The 27696-nt window shown below is 40.9% G+C and overlaps 1 protein-coding gene across 6 annotated transcripts in view; it reads right to left on the bottom strand.

Annotated features, from left to right (window-relative positions):
* Positions 1–27696, bottom strand: part of igsf9bb (immunoglobulin superfamily, member 9Bb) — a 154556-nt gene that overhangs the window by 37585 nt on the left and 89275 nt on the right. For all 6 annotated transcript variants that reach the window (XM_056263073.1, XM_056263070.1, XM_056263072.1 and 3 more), the window contains exons 5-10: positions 13586–13703; positions 9617–9758; positions 5248–5393; positions 1831–1973; positions 246–386; positions 52–168 (exon numbers count right to left, since the gene is read on the bottom strand). In XM_056263073.1, the coding sequence (XP_056119048.1) occupies positions 52–168; positions 246–386; positions 1831–1973; positions 5248–5393; positions 9617–9758; positions 13586–13703 (807 nt within the window). The remainder of the gene's footprint in view (positions 1–51; positions 169–245; positions 387–1830; positions 1974–5247; positions 5394–9616; positions 9759–13585; positions 13704–27696) is intronic.

Raw genomic sequence — 27696 nt, forward strand, 5'->3', positions numbered from 1 at the left:
GTTGACAATGATACAGGATCCTCCTCAAGGATCGTTATAGATGCGGCTTACCTTTCTCCATGTAATGTTGGGGAATGGGTCTCCTTCTGCCTCACAGGGGATGACCAGTTCTCGACCAGCCTCCTGCCTGTACTCCCCTCCAGGAACCACCAGAAATTTGGGTGGGTCCTATCCATCGCCAAACGATCGCCACGTTATATTGATGCAAATTGATGACGTAATTAACAAAATGTGTTATTCTTTACCTTTAGCACCAGGGGGGCGGGAGGGGACTGTCCCATTGTACCGAGGCTATTGTAAGGCACGCATGTGTAGGTGCCGAGAGAGTCCTCTGTCACCTCAGACACTCGAATGCTCCCATCTTCCATTTGGCTCCAGCCAGGGTACTGCAACAAAGAGAAAAGTCCCATCACACCCAGCATACACAACCAGAGCAAACCGTTTCCTGAAGCTCAAACAGTCCAGCATGATGCTTGCAACGCCAAGGTTTTGATGCTCAAATTTGATTCCCAGGGAATGCACAAACTGATAAATTTTGTACACTGCCGTTCACATTTTTGTGGTCAGTAAGATTTTTAATTGCTTTTGAAAGAAGTCTCTTATGCTCACTAAGCCTGCATTTATTTTTAATATATTTTAAAATGTCATTTATTCTTAGCAAAGCTTAATTTTCAGCATTCAGTGTCACATGATCCGTCAGAAATCATTCTAATATGCTGATTTGGAGAAAATATTCTAAATATCATTAATGCTAAAAAAAACAGCTTTGCTGCTTGATATTTTTGTGGAAACCGTGATACATATTTTTCGAGGTTCCTTTGATACATATAAAGTTCAAAAGATCAGAAGTTATTTAAAAAAGAAATCTTAACATTATGACTCTCTTTACCATAACGTTTGATCAATTTAATGTGTCCTTGCTGAATTAAAGTATTACCTGCTTCTTCTTCAAAAAATAAATAAATAAATAACGTAATAAGCCCAACTTTAGTGTATTTTGAATAGAATGTAAATTCCTTTAGATAAAAGCATCCATTGCATGCATAATTACATGTACAATGTAAAAATTTCAAATTCAATAATCACACTCGGTATAATCACAGTATGAAAAATCTAAATCTAAACTCTGTTAAATGCTCTGCGAAAAATTTGAGTGTAATGGACACACTGAATAATATCACTTATGTATGAATGTACTAAAAAGTGGAGGGGACATATTATTAACCTCATCGGCTTAGATCATGAATATTAATTAGGTGATGTAACAATTGCCTAGTCCATGCTGAAAGGCAGGTACAGTAAGTGGGTGTTAACCATAACCAACTAGTAGACTGTTTAGTATAAAAGTCATCATTTCACAAGGCTGGGTACAGCTTTTTCTTCATACTGCATCAGAAACGCCACCAAAAAGAGGGGGAACAAGCTTTTAAATTGACTAAAACCCCCCTTGTTCTAATGGTTGCAACACCCCTGACGAGCAGTACAACTTTTGCATTCAGTGAAATGTATGAAGTGGATTTGCTCTCAGTGCTCTTGGGATGTAACATGATAAGCCTACATATTTTCAGCTGCATGGACACTATCCTTTAAAGCCAATTGCATTAAGGAGGAACAGGCTTTGAGAATGAAAGTGATTTCCTGTTCCTTCATTAGGGTCAGTTATTCCCCACTTGGCTTTACTGAAGAAGAGCCAGTGTTCTTTGTCTGTGCGAGACTATGAGATCAATGTAACCTGTGAATGAAACCCATCTCACACAGCTGCGAGAGATCGTTGAGGCCCACGTGACAGCATCTGGGAAAACACTGAGATCATTGCCCAGCTGGACTCACCTTCTCTATCCGCAGAGGCAGGCCATCTTTTTTCCACTTCACTGAAGTGACAGGCGGGTTGGCATCCACCGGGCAGCGGATGTACCCCGGCAGTCCGATGGCCACGTAAATAACGGGCGGCATGTTTACCACACGGGCAGGGTCTACAGGACACAATGATAGTAGAAACATTAAATACAGCATAAAAGCTTTGCTGTTATAAAATTAGACATCGAAGGTTTTGTGCATTGTTAAACTGTCAGTGTTAATCAGTGTGTGAGATGAGACAAAAAGATCTGAACTAGCTCAGACGGAGACTATTACTCAGCTAATCGGAGTACAGTACAGTAAGTGCCTTGGGAACAGATGGGAAAAAATTAGCGACAGCCTACATAACTGAAATACAATATTTTTTTAATATTTTCAAAAGAAATATGAGTGGTGTTTACCCATGTAAAACTCTACAAAACATAGACAGTTGAAAAGACATGGCTAGGATCTTGTGCAGATTTTTTTTATTTTTTTTATTGAGAGCCCGAAAAACAAAAAAGACCCCAAATGCCTATGGAATTCTGGTCACTAGATAGTTGACTGAACAGGCAGCATGTACTGTAGTATAAGGCACTTTCTAAGGTAACTGGTTTAAGATCAGCTTCCAACCATAACATCATGTCTAATGATATAAACAATTTTAAGCAAGCCTTAGATATAACTATGTGTGACGATGTGTATTTCACTGTAGAACTGGCGTTTAAGTAGATAGATAGATAAAAAGATAAATAAATAAATAAATAAATATTCAATATATATATATATATATATATATATATTTAATTATTAAACAAGGATGCATTAAATTAATCAAAAGTGACAGTAAAAACTTTTATAATGATACAAAAATGTTATATTCATCAAATAATCGTGAAAAACTGCATTGTGGTTTTCACGAAAAATATGAACTGTTTTTAGCATTGATAATAACAATAAGAAATGTTTCTTGCATACCAAATCAGCATATTAGTATAATTTTGGAAGAATCACGTGACACTGAAGACTGGAGAAATTATGCTGAAAAGTCAGCTTTGCCATCATGGGAATAAATTACATTTTACAATATATTGAAATAGAACACAGTTATTTTGATTTGTAATAATATTTTACAATATAATTTTATTTCGGATTAAATGAATGCAACCTTGGTGAGCATAAGTGATAAAAAAAAAAAAAAATTCTAACCATCTCCAAACATTTGAATGGTAGTGTAAATAAACAGTCCATCAGACATGGTTTTATTCTTTGAATCAAATGCATATATACAAAGAATTGTGTGATATCATATGCAATGAAGGATACATATTGTATTTGCTGCCTTCAAAAACCAACCAGGTGCTGTGAAAAGCCACTATTAATAGCGTTTTCACCAGTTCCCGAAAAATTAGCAAGAGGATGATTTCTGATTACTTTTTAATTCATTATATTGTATAAACTACATCTAAAGCGAACAGTATCAATGATGCTGTAAAAGAGATTCAGTCGCGTGTGACTCATAAATCACTGTCTCTCATTAGTGAAGACACCAGCCAACCGCAGCATGCTGGAGAGCGAGAGGGAGCGGCGCTCCGAAACGAACACTTTGAAAAAATCCAATGCTCCATCTTAAAACCCGGGTCTATTTTTAGCACAAGTGGAGCTGTGGGACGGGCTGGCGGGAGGAGTGGACCAGAAAGAAGTGTTGAGTTGAAAAAAGAACAGAAGAAAAGGGAGTCGTGAGGACGTAAGGACAGGATTGCTGTGGATTAGAAACGAAAAGGGGAAGGAGGAGGGAAAAAGGAGCAGACCTGCAATGCCGTCAGCTGTCTAACGGGGCCGCCAGCGCCCACGCTAACAGCCTGCCGGAGTGTCTGCAGGTGACGTCACTGCAGAGAAGAGGGTTTCCACACTGGATGATGTCATCCCTTTACATTCCTCCCTCCCTTTTTTCACTAACTGTCAAATACACTTTCTCTGCACATCTGCTCGCTACACACATGGGCGGCCAGAATATGTGCCGGTTTTAGAAAACAGGTGAAAATTTCTGCAGTCTGTCCCTCTCTGGGAATTCTGCTATGATGTAATCCCTTTCCGCCACTTCAACAGAGCCAAGCCGGTCCGACACAGGCTGATCTGCTTCCTCTGAGCGAGGGAATTTGGAATGTCTGTTACCTTGGATACCACAGCCAATTTGCAGTGCTCATTCCCGTCACTATTTACTGCAAATGCAACATGTTTGTGTATTTTCCCCTGCTTTTTTTTTTTCAACAACGTCTAGAGAAGCCTCTACACACTGGTTCTTTGCATCAGTCTATCGGAGTGGAGGACGTGAGCCATGACTGAGTGATCGGCTAGCTTACTGACTCAAGGTCACTGTTTCAATTCTGCTCCAGACTCCGGGGACAGAAGGCCATTCCAATCTCTCGGCTGCAAATAGAAAGCGTCAGCCTTCCCAACAGCGGTAGTTGAGGCTAATGCACCCTCATGCCCATGTATTGAGATGGAATACGCTGGGAGACTAAAGTAACCCTGTCATCAATTACAAAAGATCACCATGCAAGAAAAATCTGTTATATATCTTTGTAATTCTGAATACATGATCCCGATGTGAAAAATCTGGTCCATGATGAAAAGGCGTAATCTGCTGGTGAAGGTTGTTACTTTATTTTCATGCTCAATCCAGTGAGGCCAATGTCAGAGAGGATGAAGGAGAATTCATCCTCTATTACATCATGTATGACATTAGGTAATACAATAGGCAACTGGGAATTATTGCTTCATCTACATATATATGGACCTCCTGATTTAAGTGATTTTGTAAACTTATACTGAATGAAGAGATTACATATGATACGATAACAACATTTTACTATAACAAATTAATTTTAGATGAAGCAGTAAATCCCAGTTGCCTATTGTGTAATGTCATACATAATGACCTACTGTATCTGCATTGGGGTTCCAACATTTGCGATCATACGGAGATCATCAATATGGGAATAAAAGGTCTAACTCATTTACTACAAAGTGTAATGATAAGGATTACTTGGACACTAATGAAAAAAATATTAGCAAATTTGTGACACTGACAATGTGTACAACATTGTTTAGAAGCACAAGATGCTTTGGATCATCTGAAGCTGATCATAATGTTCAACAAAACAGAACCACTTTAACTTTGGCTCTTAGATTTTTGAGGGGTATGATCAGCTGGATATATTGACTGGAAGTAAAAATACCAAATCGATTCTATTCTGACGGTTTCTCGCCTACACTCCACAGTATATTTCAGCATCTGCTCGGAGCAATGCAGAGAGTTGTTTAGGGGCACTAGCAACGGATACATGTTTTCAGATGAAAGACAAAAATCTAATATGTATCAGCAGATTGCTCCACAGAATGACTCACAATGCACTGTCAGGTATGCTGATGCAGAAGGTGGGCGGCCAAGGCTGTTACTCGGGCTGCAGGTGTATCTCCCAGCATCCTCAGGTTTCACCTGGGAGATGATGAGTGAACCGTCGATCAGAATACTCACTCTGCGCTTTAGGTCACTGGAGAGAGAGAAAGAGACAGAGCTGATTTAACACAAGCAGTATTAATAATGACGATTTCCACAATTTACGTTAGTAATACTTTTATTTAGCAAGGATCCGTCAAATTGATCAGAAGTGACAGCAAAGACAGTTCTAATGTTACAAAAGATTTCTATTTCAAATAAATGCTGTTCTCCATCAAAGAATCCTGGAAAAATCATGGTTTCCAAAAAAATAACTGTTTTTGAGTAGTATTAATAAGAAATGCTTCTTGAGCAGCAAATCAGCATAATAGAATGGTTTCTGAAGGATAAGATATAAAATGTATTTTATTTTAAATTGTATTAACATTTCACAATGTTACTGTTTTACTGTATTTTAGATCAAATAAATGCTGCCTTGGTGAGTATAACAGACTTATTTCAAAAACATTTATAAAAATCTTACTGACCTCAAACTTTTGAAAGGTATTGTACATTCTTTTTGTGTTCCAGGTACTGGAACGACATGAACGTGAGTAAATGATTTTCTTTTGTAAACTATCCCTAAAAATATATATGCCTACGTAAATTTATTTTAAGCCAGAAAATAAAGCACAAAGCCTCATGAATTACAGTCTACTCTTTCAACAAGAACAGATGGAGTGTCCGGGGCAGAGATCAGAGAGAGAGAAAAAAATGCATCAGTGGACAAAATGCCTGCGTGGCCTCAATTCTTGCCTGTGCTTCCACCTGTCCTGGTGCACAGTCTCTATTAGAGAAAAAATAACATAATATCCTTTTTCTATAGAGTGTACAGGCCACGCATGAGGGCGTCTTAAATGGCTCAGGGCACCGCTACTTATAATCAGTGCTAGTGGAGCGTATGATGACACAAGCGGCATGTCACTGGATATTCTTGTCATGGGGGAGAGAAGGAGAACAGCGAACCATGAAAACCTGAGAGGGTCAATGGTGAGGCTACGGTTATCGTTTATCGTATATATAATAGTGGCCGTTCACTATATTCCCTTTTCTATTCAAGGTTAACACAGAGGACACACCATTTTATGTAACATTTCTGTTTCTATTACTGTTTCTTTAAACATACCCTCTGATGTTCATTCATGTTTATTTTGTGCTGTAACTAGTAGTAAAGAGAAAGAGGCAATGCAGCAATGTGGCATGCCACAGTAGGAGTGCTAAAAGTCTATTTATGGTTTGAATTTCATAATAAAACTTAATTTTGAAAGCCGAGATTGTTTTATATCAAAATATATCAATATATAAAAAATAACATCAAATAACCTGCTCTGTCTTTTCTGTCAGCGCATTGTCCGTATCTTTGTTCCGCAATGTTTTTTTCACTGCGTGAGAATGTGGATGTGTGGCGTGAGAGCGTGAGAACAATGTCTCTTCTGTGAGTCTCACGCTGAATGAGTGAGAGTTGGAAGCCCTGATAGTTATTTATGCTTTTACCTTAGCAACATGCTAATGCTAAAGTCATGTGAGGAGTAGCTTCCTATTTTTAGTGTCCCCAATTAGTCACTTAGAAGTTTCAATTTCAGTTGGAATTGATGGCCTTCGAAGTATATATTAGAAAAATGTTTTTTGTTCACACATTGGCCACAATTATTGGCACCCCTAGAAAAAATATTATGAGTAAAATATCTCATGTATTCCCAGTCATATTTACATGTAATTTAGCATGTAAACATTAAATTATCCAGCCATGACTTCCCGTTTCATAAAAGTATAAATATGAAGAAACACAAAGGGAAAATTCCCTTGATCATCCATCAAAATGAGTAAGACCAAAGAATATAGTTCTGATGTGCAGCAAAAGATTGTTAAGCTTCACAAAATAGAAAAAGGCTGTAAGAAAACAGCTAAAGCATTGAAAATTCCCATTTCCATCATCAGGGCAATAATTAAGAAGTTTCAATCAAATAAAGATGTTACAAATCTGCCTAGAAGTGGATGTGTGACTATATTGTATTAATGTATGGTAAGGAGGATAGTTTGAGCGGCCAAAGACTCTCAGAAAAAAAAAGAAAAAAAAGTTCTAACAGCACCTACATCACCACATGGGAGGGTTTCAAAACAAATCATCTGCTCTCATCCAAAAACAAACTCCAGCCTATTCACTTGTCAGACATTACTAGAACTTCAACCGGTCCTGGACATCTTGTTCAGATACATGGCATCAGGGATTCTATCAAATACCAAAAGATTAAAAAAATCTAAACCTGACGACCTCTGCTAGAAAGCGTATAATGGGCCGTGGTTGGATCTTCCATCAGGACAATGGTCCAAAAAAAAAAACAACAACCTCAAAATAAACACAAAAATGGTTCACTAAGCTCAAAATGAAGCTTCTGCCTGTGTGTCTGGGTCTGTATGGCGGAATGGCTTCTGATCTCTTGTTAGGTGTTCTCCAAACTCAGAGCTTTTATCTTGGCAAAAGGAGGTTGCAAAAAATATTGAATAAAAGGGTGCCAATAATTGGGTTCCATTAATTAGGTGACTGACTATGACTGTATATTTGTAATCCCACAAGTGTGATGAGGGACATTGAGTAATAAAATTGTTATTTGACTAATATTAATGTATTACTTTAAACATTTGGTCCAGCACACACAGGGCAAAAGAGACACGAATGAGACAATCTGAGGTGTGAGACCTTCAAACAAGTATAATGACACAGGGACACATGCACACATGTAAATACAAGTGGGAAACAAATAGCATAATTTCATACTAAACTTTAATTTTTTTCAACTCAGAATGCTAAAACCTCACAAAACCAAGTATCCCTTGTAAAATTGCATCTTTTTTTGCAAAACATTCAGGGGCGATTCTATGGCTACGTTTACACTAGTGCATTTTTGTTTTAAAACTTCTTATTATATTTTACATCTTCTTCCCCTTCTTATATCTGTGACTTAGCCACCCTGCGTATCCTTCCCTGATTCGTCAAGCCCCTACGCTACTGAGACATGACAATAACAGACCAACCTCGATGCCCGTGTAAACATTAACATGGAGATGAAACTGCAAGCTTTACTGACTTAGTTCAAGCTATTATTAGAGCAATCGGCAACTCTTTACATTTTTACGTGCATGCCCAGTGTGCATGAATGATCACAAGCGTTTTCGGTCGTGTAGCATGGACGGAGATCTTTTCTGAAACGCAGTGGAAACAGCAGTATGGGCGTAACGAGGATCGGTTTCATTTAAAAATGCCGTGTTAACGCACTAGTGTGGACATAGCCTACGCTTTCAATTGTAGGAGGCCCAGAGCTGCTTTTTAAAAATAAATGTAAATTAAAAATGCATCTGTTTATAGATGTACACTACGGTTCAAAAGTTTGGGGAGGGTAAGATTTGTTTATTGTTTTTGAAAGAGTCTCTAACACCGTGTCTACACCGGACGCGTATGGTGTGATGTGACAAAAGACAATAGAACCCTTTATAATCAGTTATGTTGTTTACACTGGATGCAGCGGACTCCAAGCACTCACGATACGTCTCATAGGAAGGACAAATGGATTTGTAACGATCGCTTTATCGCGTCCGGCATAGACATGGTGTTATGCTCGGCAAGGCTGCATTTATATGATCAAAAATACAGTTAAAACAGTAATATTGTGAAATATTATCATATTTTTATTTACTATCATATATATCATTAGAAATAACTTTTCTATTTGAATATATTTTAAAATGTAATTTATTATGTATTATTATCAAAGTTGAAAACAGTTGTGCTGCTTAACATTTTTATGGAAACCATGATCATCTTTTTTTCAAGTTTCTTTGATAAAAGTTTAAAAGAACAGCACTTATTTAAAACAGAAATCTTTCGTATTATTATAACGTATTTGATGTCACATTTTATCAATTTAATGTGTCCCTGTGGAATAAAATACATTTCTTTTTTCTTTAAAAAAAAAAAAAAAAAAAAAAAAAAATCTAACTGACCCCAAACTTTTGAATGGTGTGTTCGGATGAGTTCGGATGAGAAGCCCTCTAAATACAGTTTAACGACACCTACGATTACATTTCAGAACATTTCTTAACAAAAGGCCTTACAAAGTGATTGACCAAAGCCTAAAACAGTATTACAATGCCCATAGTCCCTAATGGCAAACTCACTGATGCCTCAATGATGATGACGAAACTACATGGACTGTGACAAACTCCACATGGACACAGGACAGTGGGGGTATGGTACAGTAATGAACCCGATCATAACTTTACTTCTTGAAGTAGACGTTATCTTCCTCCCAGAACCAGGTGTACGTTAGGTTGCCAGGATATGCCTCAGCATGACAAGTGAAGAATGCATCCTGGGATATGTTTACGGTTATGTTCTCTGGCGGTGAGACAATAAATGGGGGTCCTGAAATAGAAAAGAGACACATAATAAATCACCATTACACATCAGGATGCGTCACATCCTATTGGAGCATATAGCAATCTCAGTACTCTTCAAGGATAAAAACAACTAGATCTGGAGAAAAGATTTCATATGAGTGTTTTTAATCATGTATATTTTCATTCTGTTGTTTTGAATTCAACAGCTGTTAAACAATCAACACAATCCACAATTGTGGAGTGAATCAAGTGAAGATTGTATTCAGTCAATGCCTCACTTACAGTGGTGTACATACTGAATGAAGAGTTAATATACACTGCCAGCCAAAAGTTTGGAATAATAATTACGTTTTATGCTCACCAAGGCTGTATTTAGTTGCACAAAAATACAGTAAAAACATCCTGCAAGTTTCATAGCTTGAAACATCCTCCTCATTATAAACAAAGCATTTATTTAATCAAGCTCCAAAAGATATTGCGAGATCTTTGACATCACACAGCAAATATATTTGCATATGATATGACTGCCTCCAGAGCAAGACATCAATGAATAGTTATTATATATCATTATAAATCATTATTATTATACATCATAGGCCCCACCTACTCGCATTCAGTCACTTAACAGCTGACACAAGATGCCTACACTGGATGAAATACCATTATAATCACTGACGCTGTCTACACTGGAAACAGTATACAGATGCGCGTTCAGTTTCTGACATACTCCAACACGCTTGAGTCTGCATGACAAATACAAGAGTGAAAAAACATCCCGGATCGTGTCAGAGGATCATATGTTTGTTCGGAGCATTTTGTTTTGTAAACATGGCACAGTATAATGGAGAGTTGGCAAAGAAACTTTTGATGAAAGATGCCAATTTTATTGGATCTGACAGCAGGTGAATAACAAACCGTAAGTAAATGATTTCATAATGCTTTGTCTGTAAATGATAGGGGTTATCTTGGATAATGTTTGCAAAAGACTTATTTATGTGCAATAGCGAGTGGGCATTGATACTGTTTCCTATGGTGCAAAAAAAACAAGTGAACCTCAAGGAACATATTAAAATAATAAAAAATCCATGGCATGACCACTTTAAACTAAACATTAAAAACACTAGATAAAAACATGTAAAAAATATTAGAGGTACCCTCAGCTGTAACATACATATTTGGATCAACCGTCTCATTTGAATATCATCGATTAAGATGATAAGAATTGTACTCAGTGTGAGAATCTGCAGCGGGCTACAGACTGTACTGCCCACTGTGGGCATCGCTTATGTTGGCAGTGCCAGTGTAAAGAGAGGGCTCTTCTGTGGAGAAAGCCTGCAGAGATCTCCACATGAAGGCATGGACTCTACAGATGCTCTCTGTCCTGCTCTATACACACACAAACACACACACCAGTACAAAAACAAACTTGCAAGACAGCCATCGTGTCTGCAATACCATGTTTCTTCAACTACCCGCTTTTTTGTTTCAGCAGTTGAAAAACGTTTTTTTTTTCCTTTTTTGTTATGGGATAGTCTTATTAAAAATGTTAATTCTTATTTTTGATACTCTTCAAATGCCTTTTATGTATACATTTTTATTGCTTTACCCTTGCCATTCAGTCTTAAAATACGTGATAAACTGGTCTAGACCAGTACAGAATTCCATGAGACAGTTTCCTGAAAATGTGCTTGCTCCGGTACACACTAGAGCTTATTCTGGTAAAGACCTACCTACTTACAGATGAACAGATCACATGATCACTATGAAAAGTGATCAAAGTTGTTACGTTGATAGCAAAATTGCATACAATAATTTACTTGATATTAACAGCCTTCGTTTTTTTAAAAACAATTCCACCAGTAGGGATCAAGTATGGATGTCCATTTCGGCCTCAGTTGAAAAATATGATGGTGAATCTGTAAATAATAATAATGAGAAATGTTCTTTTTAATTATGACTTAGTATCTCATTATATTGAGAATATCTCTCATTATAATGACTTGGCATTTCATAATAATGGGAAACTTTCTCATAATGAGAAACTTTCTCATTATTAATGCTTAGTATCTCATAACAATGAGAAACTTTCTCTTGATTTATTGTTAATATCTCATAATGATGAGAAACTTTCTTAAAATGTACTTAATGTCGTAAAATTTAGGGGAAAAATGAATAAATGACTTCTCATAATAATGGGAAACTTTCTCATAGTTAATGCTTAGTATCTCATAACAATGAAAAACTTTCTCTTGATTAATTGTTAATATCTCATAATGAGAAACTTTCTCATTATTAATGCTTAGTATCTCATAATAATGAGAAACTTTCTTAAAATGTACTTTGTCGTAAAATTTAGAAAAAAATCGAATAAATGACTTAATATCTCATAATAATGGGAAACTGTCATAATCAATGCTTAGTATCTCATAATGAGAAAATTACTAAATATGTACTTTGTCGTAAAATGTTTGGGGAAAAATCAAATAAATGACATAATATTGCATAATAATGGGAAACTTTCATTCTCATAATTAATTTCATAACAATGGGAAATGTCCTCATGATTATTGCTAAGTATCTCAAAACGATGATAAACTTTCTCTTGATTAATTGTTAGCATCTCATAATGGAAAACTCACGATTAATGCTTATTATCTCAATATACCGCAAAGCTTTCTGAATATGTACTTTGTCGTAAAAAAAAAAAAAAATCTAAACTGACTTAATATGTAATAATCTCGTAATAATAAGACATTTTCACATAATTAATGCTTAGTATCTCATAACAATGAGAAACTTTCTCAATATGTACTTTATGTCATAAAAGTTTGAAAAATCAAAACTGACTTGTAATGGGAAACTTTCTCATGATTAATGCTTAGTATCTCATAAAAATGAGAAGCTTTCTCATAATTAATGTTTAGTATTTCATGACAATGAGAAACTTTCTCTTGATTAATTGTTAGAATCTCATAATGAAAAACTCTCATGATCAATGCTCACTATCATTATAATTACAGACTTTCTTAATATGTACTTTGTTGTAAAAATCAACTTAATATCTTGTAATAATGAGAAACTTTCTCATGATTATTTGCTTCGTATCTTATGACAATGAGAAACTTTCTCATGATTATTGCTTAGTATCTCATAATAATGACATACTTTTCTTAATATGTACTTAATATGTTGTAAAATTCAGAAAAAGTCTAATAATTGACTTAATATCTCGTAATAATGAGATATTCTCATATTAATAACTTAACACGCCATAATAAAGAGAAAGTTTCTGTGGGGAATGTGGGCTTCCACACTAAATTACCCCTTCATCAACACCAAATCAGCATGGATAATGTTCCTATTATACTGAATATCATTTAGCATTACAATCAACAGTATTAAATTATTACAATGATTCACTTTTTCTTTTTTCTTTTTTTACTTTAGTAGTTTTATTTAAAACTGGTTTGATAAGCATTTGATGGGAAGGAAAAGAAAAAGAGTAGAATAATTTATTTTTGTTTAGAAGAATGAATAATGTGAATATAGAGGATATCTGCAACAGACACAAAACAGATTAGCGATCCCAACAGGAAAAGGCTTATTTGGCAAAACTATGGTGAAAAAGATCTCTGACAGAGAACCCATTACTGCTCTATACTATACCAGACAGCTAACATATGGAGTCCAATTATCTCTGTAGCTCTGCAGCATGGGTCTATTGCAAGCATGACATTGCAAACACAGAAGACCGTTCAAACACAGCACAGAACTCTGACAACATGATAGTCATGTCATTCAAATAATAGCAAACAATAAAGACATGGAGTCAAGTCAGAGCAAGGGTACTACCTTGGACGAGTAAGCGTGTGGTATGGATGGCCTCTCCCTGCTCGCTGTACGCTCGGCATGTGTACGCTCCCCTGTCCTCACGGCTGATGGAAACAAGCGTCAGGCTGCCATCACTGACCTGTGGAGAGAGGTCACAGCATCACCTACTGAGATACAAATGAACAATCTTATAAACATAAAGAAAACAATCTCGCTGACAAGTGTTGGGGGTAACGCATTACAAGTAATGTGAGTTACGTAATCATATTACTTTTTCAAAGTATCAAGTAAATGCATTACTTTTTACATTTACAGTAAAATATCTGAGTTACTTTTTCAAATAAGTAACGCAAATTACTTTATTTTCCCATTAACTGACGCCGCTCCTGTCCCCATGCTGAGAGAAATCGGGAGTAAGTCCAGAGGCGTTGTGTGCACGGTGTAAACATGATAGTTATTGTAGTTCTTCTAGACTATCAGAATATTATGCAAACCTGCAATAATTCAATTTGATAAATGACACAATTGTACTTTATGTGCTTAATCTCACTTTACTATGCGTCTTTGCTGCTGACCTTCGATGATCCAATTCAACCATAGCAATAAGCAAACATTTCTTTAGATAAACATCACATTTCTGCTTCATTTGTTTGTTTTTATTGCTGAAGTAAGAGTGCTGAACTTTCTTCTCCTGTGTCCTATTCTTCTGCAATCCAGAATGCCAGCACAACTAAAATGTGTGTTTGAGCTGCACCCTCTACAGTACAGGCATGAATTTGCATTTGATTCAGCCTGAGACTTAGTCATTTCTCTTTTGGTGAGAAAGGGCCTTTACATTTGCCAAAAACAGAACTTTTTAATTAAAAAACAAGCAAGAAAGCCCAGCCTAGGTGAGCAAAAGTATGCAAAAGTAAGTTTATATCCTTGAAATAGAAAAACATGAATGTAAAAGTCAAATCCCGTTTTGCTTATTAAACCGTTCATGTGGGGTTTTTAAAGTCTGTTTGCTTCAAGTCAACAGTAACATCTTGATAATCCCAAAGTGTGAGCTACACAACTTCTCACTTTTTATCTCTGTGAAAGGTTTCACTTATTTGTCTTATATGAACACAGATCAGTAGAAATTATGTGTTGGGGGAACCCTGCTCAGCATCCCATGAGATCCATTTTTCCTGCAGACATTCCCACAGTTATGTTACTTCAAATTCAAAACATGCATCATGAGAGGGGCCACTCTTACAAGCTTATATGACAACTTATAAAGAATAAAACAATTTGAGAAAAGAATTGTCTCGTACACAGTACAAACAAAAATGCTTTGCAGTGAAATCACTGTGAACCGGAAACATAGAGGCAGAGACTGCGTAGGAGAGATCAAACAAACCAGGCCACTCCAACAGAGACTTAAAGATCAATGTGCATCTCTCTTTCTGTGCCCACACAAGCGTTATTTCCATTTTACCAATGGCAGAGCAGTTCTTGCATTTATCTAATATGCTCTGGGTTATTCTTGGTTAGATTGGATGAGGTGTGGACCAAGGAGGGTTTGGAATTTGTATTAAACATTTTAGAAATTAGGATGCAAAAGCCTAATTTACAGTGTGGATATATCCACCAATTTTGGCCATGGCCAGATTTGTCCCCACCACTTGAAATATGAAATAGCTTACAGCAGGGATGAATGTAATACAAAGGAAGCATCTACAATTGTTAGTATTTGTTTATTATTATTTAAACTTTTATTTATACTATTTTATACTATTTATTCACAAATAAATAAATCAGTTCACTTTACACTGGCACCCCTTGTACTGAAAGTTAAAATGTAACCACTGGACCAACAATTAACATTCAATTGCTGATCCATACATTTAACCACCAACCTACCAGAATGTTGCTACTAGGATACATCACAATGCTTTTGAGTGTCAAAAGGTCAAAAGGCATGCACTTTTGAGGAGGCTGGCAGTTTCAGGAGTGGGATGGTCTACCACAGTTGAAATGGTACTGTGGATGGTACACAATAATCTTTTCGAGACAAGGCCACGCTTACAAGAGGAGAGTGTTTCAGCTTGTTTTGGCATTGAATTGTGCACATGGTCTCAGAGAGTGAGCAGACACACAGCTGAATAATGGATTTACTCTGTACAAGTGTGTGTGTTTGGTGGCAGAGGGGCAGGTAAGGGGAGGGATGCAGATACTACTGTATGCATGATTCATCGGTACATGTTATTCCAAAGGAAAAAAGGTTTGTCTTAAACATTGTAATAACTTTCTCCACCTTTGAAACAACTTTCTTCTAAGCTGACATCACATAGGCAGCGTGGGCACTGAAAATAATGCAGCTTTTCTAAACTCTAATGGTTAATGCATTATTTTAATGCAGTTTAATGTAAATTAACGTTAATACTAAATATAATATAGGTTATGGCAATAATATCAAATAACAGATTTTAGAAATAAGCATTTACCACTGGTATATGTCACAAGGCTTAAGGGTAAAAAGGCCTTCTCAAAAATAGGTACATGCTGGTGTTTTCAGGAAAGAAACTGTTCATTCTCATTTCTTATAATCATTTCTCAAGCCCTAAACGTTTGTCACGAGTAATGTCCATGGTTATTTTCAGAAACTAAAATTGAATCAACTGATTAAAAAACATTTTGAAAACTGAAATAAAAGAAAAATTAAATGAAACAATTAATAATAATAATAACAATAATAATTATCAAAAATAAATAATAGTTTTCATAATCAATAAGCTCTTATCTCATGGTGAAAAAATCTGACATCCTATTTCAACTAATTTCATATCGTCACAGCTTGGTTGCTGCAATAATCACTCGGGAAAAAAATCCCTCAAAAAAGGAAACACTCTTTCTTTCCAGCGCAAACGTTCCCTGGTGCTATTTTGCAGTTTCAGAAAACAATTCCGCCACTGACCAGGAAAAACCTAGTCTAAAGTCGGTGGCGCGTTATTCAGATGCTATTTTAAGGGCGCATGCTTGGCCATAATGTAGCGTGTGCACAACTCGCATACACTTTGCTTCTCTCATCTACACAGACACAGCAGTTCCCATACATAATTACAAGGAAAAATTGTCACGGTTCATGGATTCATGGACTCTCTCTCGCTATGTGTGTGCGTGCTGTGTGAATGGGCGTGGCTCGTCAGCTGGCTCGTTCCACTGATGAGGATGTCCTATATATTGTTTGCTCACTCGTCTTGTCTCTGTCAGATGGTTGTGGAGGTTCTCCTGGGTCTGAGCCTGTTCCCCTGTTCCTGTCCTGCTTCTTCGACGCTTCCATAGGATCTTCTCCACGTTGGATCTGCATTCCGCCCGCTGAGTCCCTGCGTTGCCTAGTCTGCCCGAGCGTGTTCTGTGTTCACCTGAGGATTCTGCCACTTCATTCCCTGAGTCTGCCGAGGATCATCGATCACCTCCATTCTGAGTTTGTCTATATGAGAACTGTAACCTATTCGTTCAGTACGATCCTTGTGGATGCTACCTGTCGAATTGAGTCTCTTGTCTTCTCTTTTGACAAATAAATACTTGTTCACTCGCATCTGAATCCTTGACTATCTTTCAGTGATCCATGACAGAACCATCTGACCACCATCTCATGGATTCAGCGAGTGACCCCGGGATCGAACAGATGTTCGCTGGAAGCCACGCCCGGATGGATCGCCAGGACGAGCAGATCGGAGCTTCGGGACGGGCGATACAGGCTTTGGTAACGCAGGTGTCCGAGCTCACCTCTCAAATTCAACGCCTGAGAGTTCCCACTGCGCCGGCACCGCCCCCGCCTGTTCCCCAAGGGATTTTCCAGCAACCAGAGCCGCGTGCCCTCGCACCAGAACCGCGCATCCCAGCACCTGAAAGGTATTCGGGCGAGCCCAATCTGTGCAGAACGTTCCTGACTAAGTGCTCTATTTTTTTCTCACTTCAGCCAATGACATTTGCGTCTGAGGAGTCGAAGGTAGCCCTGGTGATGACACTACTTTCTGGCCGCGCGGCTCAGTGGGGAACAGCGGTGTGGCAGAACAGACATCAGTGCTGCTCCTCGTTCCAGGCACTCGAGCTAGAGATGACACGAGTGTTTGACCGCGCCGTCGCTGGACGCGAGGCTGCCCGCCAACTCGCCGACCTTCGCCAGAACCAACTGTCAGTCTCTGACTATTCCATAGAGTTCCGGACATTGGCGGCCGAGTGCAAGTGGAACGAGGAGGCGCAGTGGGACATGTTCCTGCATGGGCTGGCTGACCGCGTTCAGAGGGAGATTTATACCCTGGAGCTGCCCAAGACACTGGATGGACTAATCGAGTTAGCATTACGAGTCGATGCTCGCCTTCAACAGCAGGAGAGCCGACCATACCGGATGCCTGCGGCCGAATTCACCACGAGTTCCAGTGCCCGGAGCTTGAGCGCGGTCAGTCCCCTGAACGATCCTGAGCCCATGCAGGTAGGTCGAGCTCGGCTTTCCCGGGAGGAGAGAGAACACCGTCGCTCGAGGGGTTTATGTCTTTACTGCGGGGAGGCCGGCCATTTCGTCAACACCTGTCCTTTAAAAGGCCAAGCCCGGCGGTAGGACGGCGGCTACTGTCGGGCGGGCTCTCCATGACTGGACCCTCGAGCGCCACTCTCCTCCCGGTTAGACTCCAGTGGGCGGAACACTCCTTCAGCTGTCAAGCGCTGGTGGATTCGGGAGCAGAGGGAAACCTTATGGACTTTTCACTGGCACGCAAGCTTCGCCTCCCCATCACTACGTTAGAGAGAACGATCACTATCAACGCACTCAATGGGCAAGAACTCCCGGGTATCACTCACTCCACCGGACTTATTACACTCATTACCTCGGGAAACCACACTGAAAAGACTTCACTCTACCTCACTCAGTCACCTCACGCTCCTATTGTCCTGGGTCACCCGTGGTTGGTTCAGCACGGACCTCGGATAGAGTGGGGCCAAAACTCTGTTTCCGCGTGGAGTAATGATTGTTATGCCTCATGTCTTTTGTCTGCCGTCCCGTCTGTTTCTCGTTCTGTGTTGCAGGAGGAGTCGGTGAATCTGTCTAACGTGCCACCGGAGTACCGCGACCTGAAGGAGGTGTTCAGTAAGTCTCGGGCTGCTTCTCTTCCTCCTCATCGTCCCTATGACTGTGCCATAGAGTTACTGCCAGGTACGTCTCCGCCCAAGGGCAAGTTATATTCACTTTCTGCTCCAGAAAGGGAGGCTATGGAGAAATATATTTCTGATTCTCTAGCCACCAGGTTCATCCGCCCTTCCTCTTCTCCAGCGGGGGCGGGATTCTTTTTTGTGGGGAAGAAGGATGGATCTCTGCGACCTTGTATTGATTACCGGGGGTTGAACAACATCACGGTTAAGAATACTTATCCTTTGCCGTTGATGTCTTCAGCTTTCGAGAGGTTGCAGGGAGCATCTATCTTCACAAAATTGGATTTACGTAATGCATATCATTTGGTTCGCATCAGGAAGGGGGATGAGTGGAAGACCGCGTTTAACACCCCCAGGGGGCACTTTGAATACTTGGTTATGCCGTTCGGGCTTTCCAACTCCCCTGCAGTCTTCCAGGCACTCGTCAATGATGTGTTGAGAGACATGGTAGATCAGTTCATATATGTTTACCTGGATGACATATTGATTTTTTCTTCGTCTCTCCAGGAGCACGTTCAACACGTCAGACGAGTGCTCCAGAGGTTGCTAGAGAATGGGCTTTTTGTCAAGGCGGAGAAATGCGCTTTTCATGCACAGTCTGTTCCTTTCCTAGGGTACATCATTTCGTCTGAGGGAGTACGCATGGATCCTGAGAAGGTTAAGGCTGTGGTGGAGTGGCCAAGTCCAGATTCCCGTAAGGCCCTACAGAGGTTTCTGGGGTTCGCCAACTTCTACCGGCGTTTCATTCGCAATTTCAGCCAACTAGCCGCGCCGTTGACTGCCTTGACCTCCCCCCGAACTGCGTTCAGGTGGTCAGACACAGCTGAGGCTGTGTTTGCCAAACTGAAAGGCTGCTTTGTTTCAGCTCCCATCTTGATAGCCCCTGATTCTTCACGTCAGTTCGTGGTGGAGGTCGACGCATCAGAGGTGGGGGTAGGAGCAGTTCTTTCCCAGCGTTCTCTCACGGATGACAAGATGCATCCCTGCGCGTTTTTGTCTCGTCGTTTATCGCCTGCCGAACGTAACTATGACATTGGTAACAGAGAGTTGTTGGCAGTAAAGTTAGCGTTGGAGGAATGGCGTCATTGGTTGGAAGGGTCGGGGGTACCTTTTATTGTCTGGACCGATCACAAGAACCTGGAATATATCAGAACCGCCAAAAGACTGAACTCCAGGCAGGCTCGGTGGGCACTTTTTTTCGGACGTTTTGATTTTTCTCTCTCGTACCGCCCGGGTTCCAAAAACATCAAACCCGATTCTTTATCGCGTATTTTTGACCGTTCCGAACGCCCGTCTACTCCCGAGTGCATTTTACCCGAGACCCTATTTGTCTCCACACTCACATGGGAGGTCGAATCGAAGGTCAAGACGGCCTTAGAAGGGGTAACGCCTCCGCCCGGCTGCCCACCGAATCGTTTATTTGTGCCGGAGGGATTACGGTCAGACGTCATTAAGTGGGGGCATTGTTCCAACGTAGCTTGCCATCCAGGAGTTAATCGCACCAGTTTTTTTGGTCAAGCAACGATTCTGGTGGCCACTTATGGCACGCGACATTCACAGTTTTGTTTTGGCTTGCTCGGTATGTGCCACTGGTAAGACTTCCAATCGACCCCCAGATGGGTTACTCCAACCGCTGCCTGTCCCTTCGAGACCCTGGTCCCACATCGCGCTAGATTTTATCACCGCCCTCCCACCCTCTCAAGGGTACACGGTAGTTTTGACCGTGGTGGACCGATTCTCGAAGGCGGCTCATTTTATTCCCTTGCCCAAACTACCCTCAGCCAAGGAGACAGCGGTGATTGTTGTAGATCACGTCTTTCGCTTACATGGCCTTCCGATTGACGTGGTTTCTGACAGAGGACCCCAATTTGTGTCCAAATTTTGGCGAGAGTTTTGTAAATCACTGGGAGCGACCGTTAGTCTGTCCTCAGGGTTTCACCCCCAGAGCAATGGCCAGACCGAGAGAGCCAACCAGGATTTGGAAAGAGTATTGCGTTGTTTGGCCGCCAGGAATCCTTCCTCTTGGAGCCAACATATCTCTATGGTGGAGTACGCCCACAATACATTACCAGTGTCATCCACGGGCCTATCTCCGTTTGAATGTAGTTTAGGTTACCAGCCACCAATTTTTCCCAGTCTGGAATCCGAAGTCGCGGTCCCCTCCGCTCACGCGTTCGTCCAGAGGTGTCACCGCACATGGACCAGAGCCCGTGAGACTCTGCTCCAAGTGGGGGCGCGCACCAAGGCTAAGGCCGATCGCCACCGGTCGAGGCCACCCGTATACGTCGCTGGTCAAAGAGTGTGGCTTTCTACGAAGAATATTCCTCTCCGTTCCGTCTCAAATAAATTAGCTCCTAAATTCATTGGCCCGTTCACTATCACCAAGATTATTAGTCCGGTGACAGTCCGCCTCAAATTGCCTCTAGCGTACAAGAGAATTCATCCCGCGTTTCATGTCTCCAAAATTAAACCCGTTTTTCGGTCACATCTTAATCCGCCTGCTCCGGTTCCCCCCCCGCCGCGACTCGTAGATGGGGAGCCTACTTTTTCGGTTAACCGTATTCTGGACTCGAGACGGAGGGGACGCGGGTTCCAGTACTTGGTGGACTGGGAAGGTTACGGTCCGGAGGAGAGAAGTTGGGTTCCTGCCAGAGACATTCTGGATCACTCCCTTATCGATGATTACAATCGACAGGTAAGGGTGTCTGGGAACGCCAGGCGGCGTTCCTAGGAGGAGGGGTACTGTCACGGTTCATGGATTCATGGACTCTCTCTCGCTATGTGTGTGCGTGCTGTGTGAATGGGCGTGGCTCGTCAGCTGGCTCGTTCCACTGATGAGCCGATCAGCGCCAGCTGTTCTGAATGAGGATGTCCTATATATTGTTTGCTCACTCGTCTTGTCTCTGTCAGATGGTTGTGGAGGTTCTCCTGGGTCTGAGCCTGTTCCCCTGTTCCTGTCCTGCTTCTTCGACGCTTCCATAGGATCTTCTCCACGTTGGATCTGCATTCCGCCCGCTGAGTCCCTGCGTTGCCTAGTCTGCCCGAGCGTGTTCTGTGTTCACCTGAGGATTCTGCCACTTCATTCCCTGAGTCTGCCGAGGATCATCGATCACCTCCATTCTGAGTTTGTCTATATGAGAACTGTAACCTATTCGTTCAGTACGATCCTTGTGGATGCTACCTGTCGAATTGAGTCTCTTGTCTTCTCTTTTGACAAATAAATACTTGTTCACTCGCATCTGAATCCTTGACTATCTTTCAGTGATCCATGACAAAAATATCACCACACGAGGGAAATCATTGTGGTGTCCATGAAGATGTGAAAAAATAGGCATAAATCTAGCTTACACATTTACCCAAATTATTATACACCTGTTTAACCAAAGCTAATTTGGGTGGGTTTCTCCCATCGCCATACAATGTCACTTCTCTGTCTGTTATGGCCCTGACGAGAATACTCGGTCTCCTTGGCTGTGAACCGCTCCTGGCGTGCGCCTGGCAAATCCGCCATTATAATAGCAATCCGGCATAGAACAAGCTTTTAAAGGGAATGTGAGATGACGCTCTGATTGGTTTATTGCATGTTACGCCCAAACCACACCTATGAGTAATGTAGCTACTTCAGACCAACCCATTTTAGATTTGCGCCGAGATCCGCCCACAAAGTTACTTGCGTTTCGCGTTTGATACTTGCGTTTCAGATCATTAAAGTAGGGCCCTAAGATCGTTAACCAAACACAAGAAACCTGCTTAACTTAATCAATGATTATGGAGACAAATTAACTCAAGAACTGGGGCACACAGAAACACAAAAACTGAATTGAAACAGAACATACATGTTACATTACGCCCCGTCCTGGACAGGCGCGTCCTCACATTGTTTAAGTTCTGGAGTCTCTGGAGGGGGACGTGAAACAGGAGAGAGTGAAAAAAAAGTTTGGGGGGAACCAAACACTCCATTGGCGAGTGGAGGGAGGAGCCAGGAGGAGCCAGATGGTCACCCAGAGTCCAGCCAGGACGAAACCCCAGGGCGGAGTTGAGGGAGGGAAGAGCCATGGTGTTGACTTGGCAGACGACACCTTGGGGACAACTCATGGAAATGGAGCCGCTGGTGACCCAGGTGGAACTGACTTGACGAAGAGCCCACACTACATCGCTGGCACTGGAGACTGAGGAGGAGCCGCGACAGAGCATCCGAGGTGGAATCAGGGAGCCTGAGGACTAAGGTGGAGCCAGATGAAGCTGAAGGTGCAGGCAGGACAATGTCTGACCAAGGCAGAGCCGGTGGGACGAGGGAGCCCGGTGGAGGCCGCGGTAAAGTGATGGGTTCATAAACTGGAAGTGGAGCCAGGCAAACATCTGTACTGGGTGGAGCTCGAGAACTAAAGTTCTGAGGCAGTTCCTCACAGAAAGCTGTTGGAGATCCAGTGTGGCTGAAGTGAAACATTGGAGGTGGGGGTGAGGAACTGGCTGATTTGGGAAGAGGAGGTGGGAGAGGGAGGCTGGGAGGGATCACAGGGAGCACAGGCAACGTGGGGCTTGGCGGGATTAGCAGAGAAAAAGGAGACTCAGGGCTGGGCGGAACGGGCTGAGGAACTGGCTGATTTGGGAAGAGGAGGTGGGAGAGGGAGGCTGGGAGGGATCACAGGGAGCACAGGCAACGTGGGGCTGGGCGGGATTAGCAGAGAAAAAGGAGACTCAGGGCTGGGCGGAACCAGCGGGGAAACAGGAGACTCAGGGCTGGGCGGGACCAGCGGGGAAACAGGAGACTCAGGGCTGGGTGGGACCAGCGGGGAAACAGGAGACTCAGGGCTGGGCGGGACCAGCGGGGAAACAGGAGACTCAGGGCTGGGCGGGACCAGCGGGGAAACAGGAGACTCAGGGCTGGGCGGGACCAGCGGGGAAACAGGAGACTCAGGGCTGGGCGGGACCAGCGGGGAAACAGGAGACTCAGGGCTGGGGGGATCCAGCAGGGAAACAGGAGACTCAGGGCTGGGCAGATCCAGCGTGGAAACAGGAGACTCAGGGCTGGGCGGGACCAGCGAAGGTGGGAGAAACAGGGAAATATCTTCCTCAAACACCTACAAATTACTTCCAGAGTCCATAAAATGCATATCCATGACGACGGGTTGTGGGTGGGGCTTCCCTCCATGCCTTCGAACTCCACGACCATTCCATTGGCGACATGCGGTTTTGCCGGCTCACGCACATAGACAGACTCTCCATTTTGCTCAGGCTCCGGGGCAATGTCTCTTCCCGTCCTAGGCTCGGGCTCGTCAATCGAGGCAGGCCAGTCTCCACAGTTTGCAATGGGCTCTTGCAAATCCTCCGTGCAGCTCGCGTGGATGGGCTGGCTAAACTCTGGGGCTGGAGTGGGGCTGGTGTGGTCCTCAGTCAGGCCGATGGTGAGTGGCAAATTGTTCTTCACCAGCACCCACTCCACGAAAGCAGCTAAATCCTCCTTTAGACCATCCACCGGAATGCATGCCTTAGAAGTCCTGGGTATGTTCTTCCAGTGGATGGTCTCCCTGCTCCAAGCAGAGAAGCTGCGCAATGGGAAGATCCATGGGGGAAAAAACAGGATAAAACACAACAGAAACATCTGCGTTCTGTCACAGCTTGGTTGCTGCAATAATCACTTGACGAAGAATCACTCAAAAAAGGGGACACTTTTAATATAATAACCAAACTCAGACAAGCACTGGAGATAACAGGAGAATACCACAGCCAACTAAAGACGACATGGAACGGAGAACAGAATGAACTAAGAGCTTATAAACCCACACTAAGATTGTTAACCAAACCGAAGACACCTGCTTAACTTAATCAATGATTATGGAGACAAATTAACTCAAGAACTTAGGCACACAGAATATGAAGAATATGTTACACATATAATTAAAAAATATATATGATTATTATTATTGTTATTATTACTACAATGATTATATATAAAAAATGATTATTCTAAAGGACTTTAACAATCAGTAAGCCATACTTGAAAATTTTACTGAAAAAAGTTTTTTCTTTAAATGCAAGAAATTTCAAGTGTAGCTAAAGTATACTTGCAATAGTTCCATTTTAGCACTATCAGAAACTGTAAGGTATTCATATTAAGTACATAAATATGTAAATGTATTTATAGTATACTTAGCATAAAATACATGTATTTTAAATACATTTTGGCATATTTATTTTTCACTATGGTGGCTTTTACCAGAGCACAATGTTTTGGGGATTTTGCCAATCAAAAACCAAAGTTTACCATCCAAGAAAAAAAGAAAAGAAAAATTGCGTGTAAGTCTCCTAAGAGTAAAGTCACACATGTTTGATTTCACATGAACTGTGATGATGATGCTTGCTATAGTAGGTCTTGCCATTACACCGTCTGATGGAACACTGAATAATTCATCAGAGAGCCCCCTCAGCGAAGGCTTTACTTTAGCATGAATCTATGTCATCTGTCTCCACTCCTGCAATTTTTTTCTCAAAGTACTCTTCACCTGCTCGGCCGGCAGCAGTAAAGTGACCCTCATGTATCGTTAACCATCCAGCTCTGACAGGGTAGGGAGAAAAGATGCTTTGGCGAGTCCCTTACCCGTCAGGTCTGTCTGCAGAGAACGGCAGATCTGTTATGCTGTTCTGAGACCAGTTGTACCCGGTCACATATTTCCCATGAGATTATGATTGGCAGCAAATTGCATTCGAAAGTGAGTAAAGGTTTTTATTTTTTCCCCTGTTTTTCCTTCCTTGCTGACTTGTAGAGAATACACTATTCATTTGAAATACATTTTACTAATTCATTTTGAAAAGTAAATGTCATTAAAGACTGATATTATACCATGATCATACTATCCTTACTAATAGGGATATTAAAATGCATTTTATACTTAAAGGTGCATTGCGCAACTTTTCATGTTAAAAATACCTGTTTTTCTTCCTATACGTGCTTAAAGAACTGCCTGATGGGCTGAATGAGCCCTTCTCTGCGCACTGAGATTGCCTCTATAATCCTGTACAGTAAAATATATAAGAGGGATTCGGGCTCGAATTTGAGACTGGGCGTGACGTCATGCGCGTTCACGCTCACCAGTCTGTCTCGCAAGTTTGTGTATTCGCCGGCGCCGCCATTCTCCGCATCAGCGGACAACTCGTGCGTCAAAAGTAGAAGATGGATTCAAAGAGACCGGCTTGTAGTCCATTCCAAACCCCAACGCAAACTCCACGTAAAGTAAAAAAAAGAAACATTTTGTCTAGTGCCACCAAAAGGGCCAAATTGGAGTCAGACAGGCGTCGGAGTAAGACGAGAGTCAACCTCGGGAAATGGAGAGATCTCCGGTCTGCTCTTGGTCTCAAACGGGATCCTCAGTTGGCTTTTTTCTTGATAAAACGGTAAGATATAGCCCAGTCTCTAATGTTTGATACGGCCAATCTATGTATGACAACAAATGACGATGCGTAAAATGTGTAATGCTTTAGCGTAAGCTAGATACATATACAATCAGAATTGATTTTATACCATTGTCAGTGAACAGTTTCATAAACTAGGAATTGTGTTCGGACCAACAAGGAAGAACGCCGTTGCATTGGCTATATTGTCTTTTTCGGTAAAAATAGTAAATTGTAAATCCTTTCACTGCTGTCACTGCTATCCTCAGTGCTTCTCTCCACAGTAACATCAAATTGGTCAGAGCTCGTATTCTATCAAAACGAGGAAAACGTAAAATATTTTGGTATTGTGATAAAATACATGTTAATGTGTCAATACAAGTATTGACACATTTCACATTAATGTTTGTCAGTGTGTATTGTCCCTGTCAAAATATCTACTAAATAAATCAGCGCTACATGTAGTTTAGTGATTAGCAAAACAGTTCAAGATTCTTGAGTGTGATAACATGCTGAAAAATATGACCGATAATTAGACACAAATTTTGAGTAAATTCTAACAGAAAAAGGATGTATTGTTATTGGAATATTCTCAGATCAATACAACAGGCTGAACCCCGCAAGTCTTCGGCAGCTTAGCCTGTTTTGGCTTTTATGAAAACGTCATGGTGACATTTGATTGTTTATTACCTTGAGACATTTGAGTGAACGTTGTTGACCAACCGTGTACGGTATGATTATTATTTTGAACTATTGCGAAGTAATCAATTATATTGTTCATGGACGTGTTTTCATAACAATACAATCATAGGTGGATACAGATACAGTAAACACATAAACAAAGTTTTCTACTACCCCCGTTTTCCCCTCACACATAAGAGTAATTTACTCAAATGTCTTTCCTTCCATATATTTGAAATGACTTGCAGATTTATAACTTTATTACCTCTGAAGACATTTTGGCTGTACTGTACACCAAAGATCTGTACAGCAGATGCTCCTTTAGTTATGAACAGCTCGTGCATGCGTGCGTGTGCGTGTGGTCTATGAGCGTGCACAACTCTGGTTGCAGTTTCGCTTGTCGCCAGAGGGGGCGTAGTTCTGCAAAAACTCAGAAACCTGCGTTTTGCACCTTTAATATTAAGAAATGTGCATTGTGCGATAAAGAAGTACTTCAAATAAATTTGAATTACAATATTTATATCAGTAAGTCTCAAGCGATATGTCAGTAAATATATGTAATGGATTTGTACTATACTTAGTATAAAATAGATGTATTTTAAATACATTTTCGTATAGGTTTTTCACTAGGGCAGTGTTGGTATTGTTAACCAAACGGTTTTCGGTAACTGAAATAAAGCTGAAATAAAATATAACATAAATATTAGATGGAAAAAGTACTAAAATTACTAAAACTGAAGTAAAAATAAATGTAAGAATAAAAAAAAAACTATAAAAATGAATAATTCACATACAATTATAAAAATTAAACTAAAATTAAAATGAAAACTGAAAACTTAAAAAAAAAGCTGATTTTTGTATTATTTGTTTTTATTAATAAAATATGA

The sequence above is a fragment of the Rhinichthys klamathensis genome, unplaced genomic scaffold (genome assembly GCF_029890125.1).
Source record: "Rhinichthys klamathensis goyatoka isolate OS25496 unplaced genomic scaffold, OSU_Roscu_1.1 h1tg000197l_1, whole genome shotgun sequence".
Classification (NCBI taxonomy): domain Eukaryota; kingdom Metazoa; phylum Chordata; class Actinopteri; order Cypriniformes; family Leuciscidae; genus Rhinichthys; species Rhinichthys klamathensis.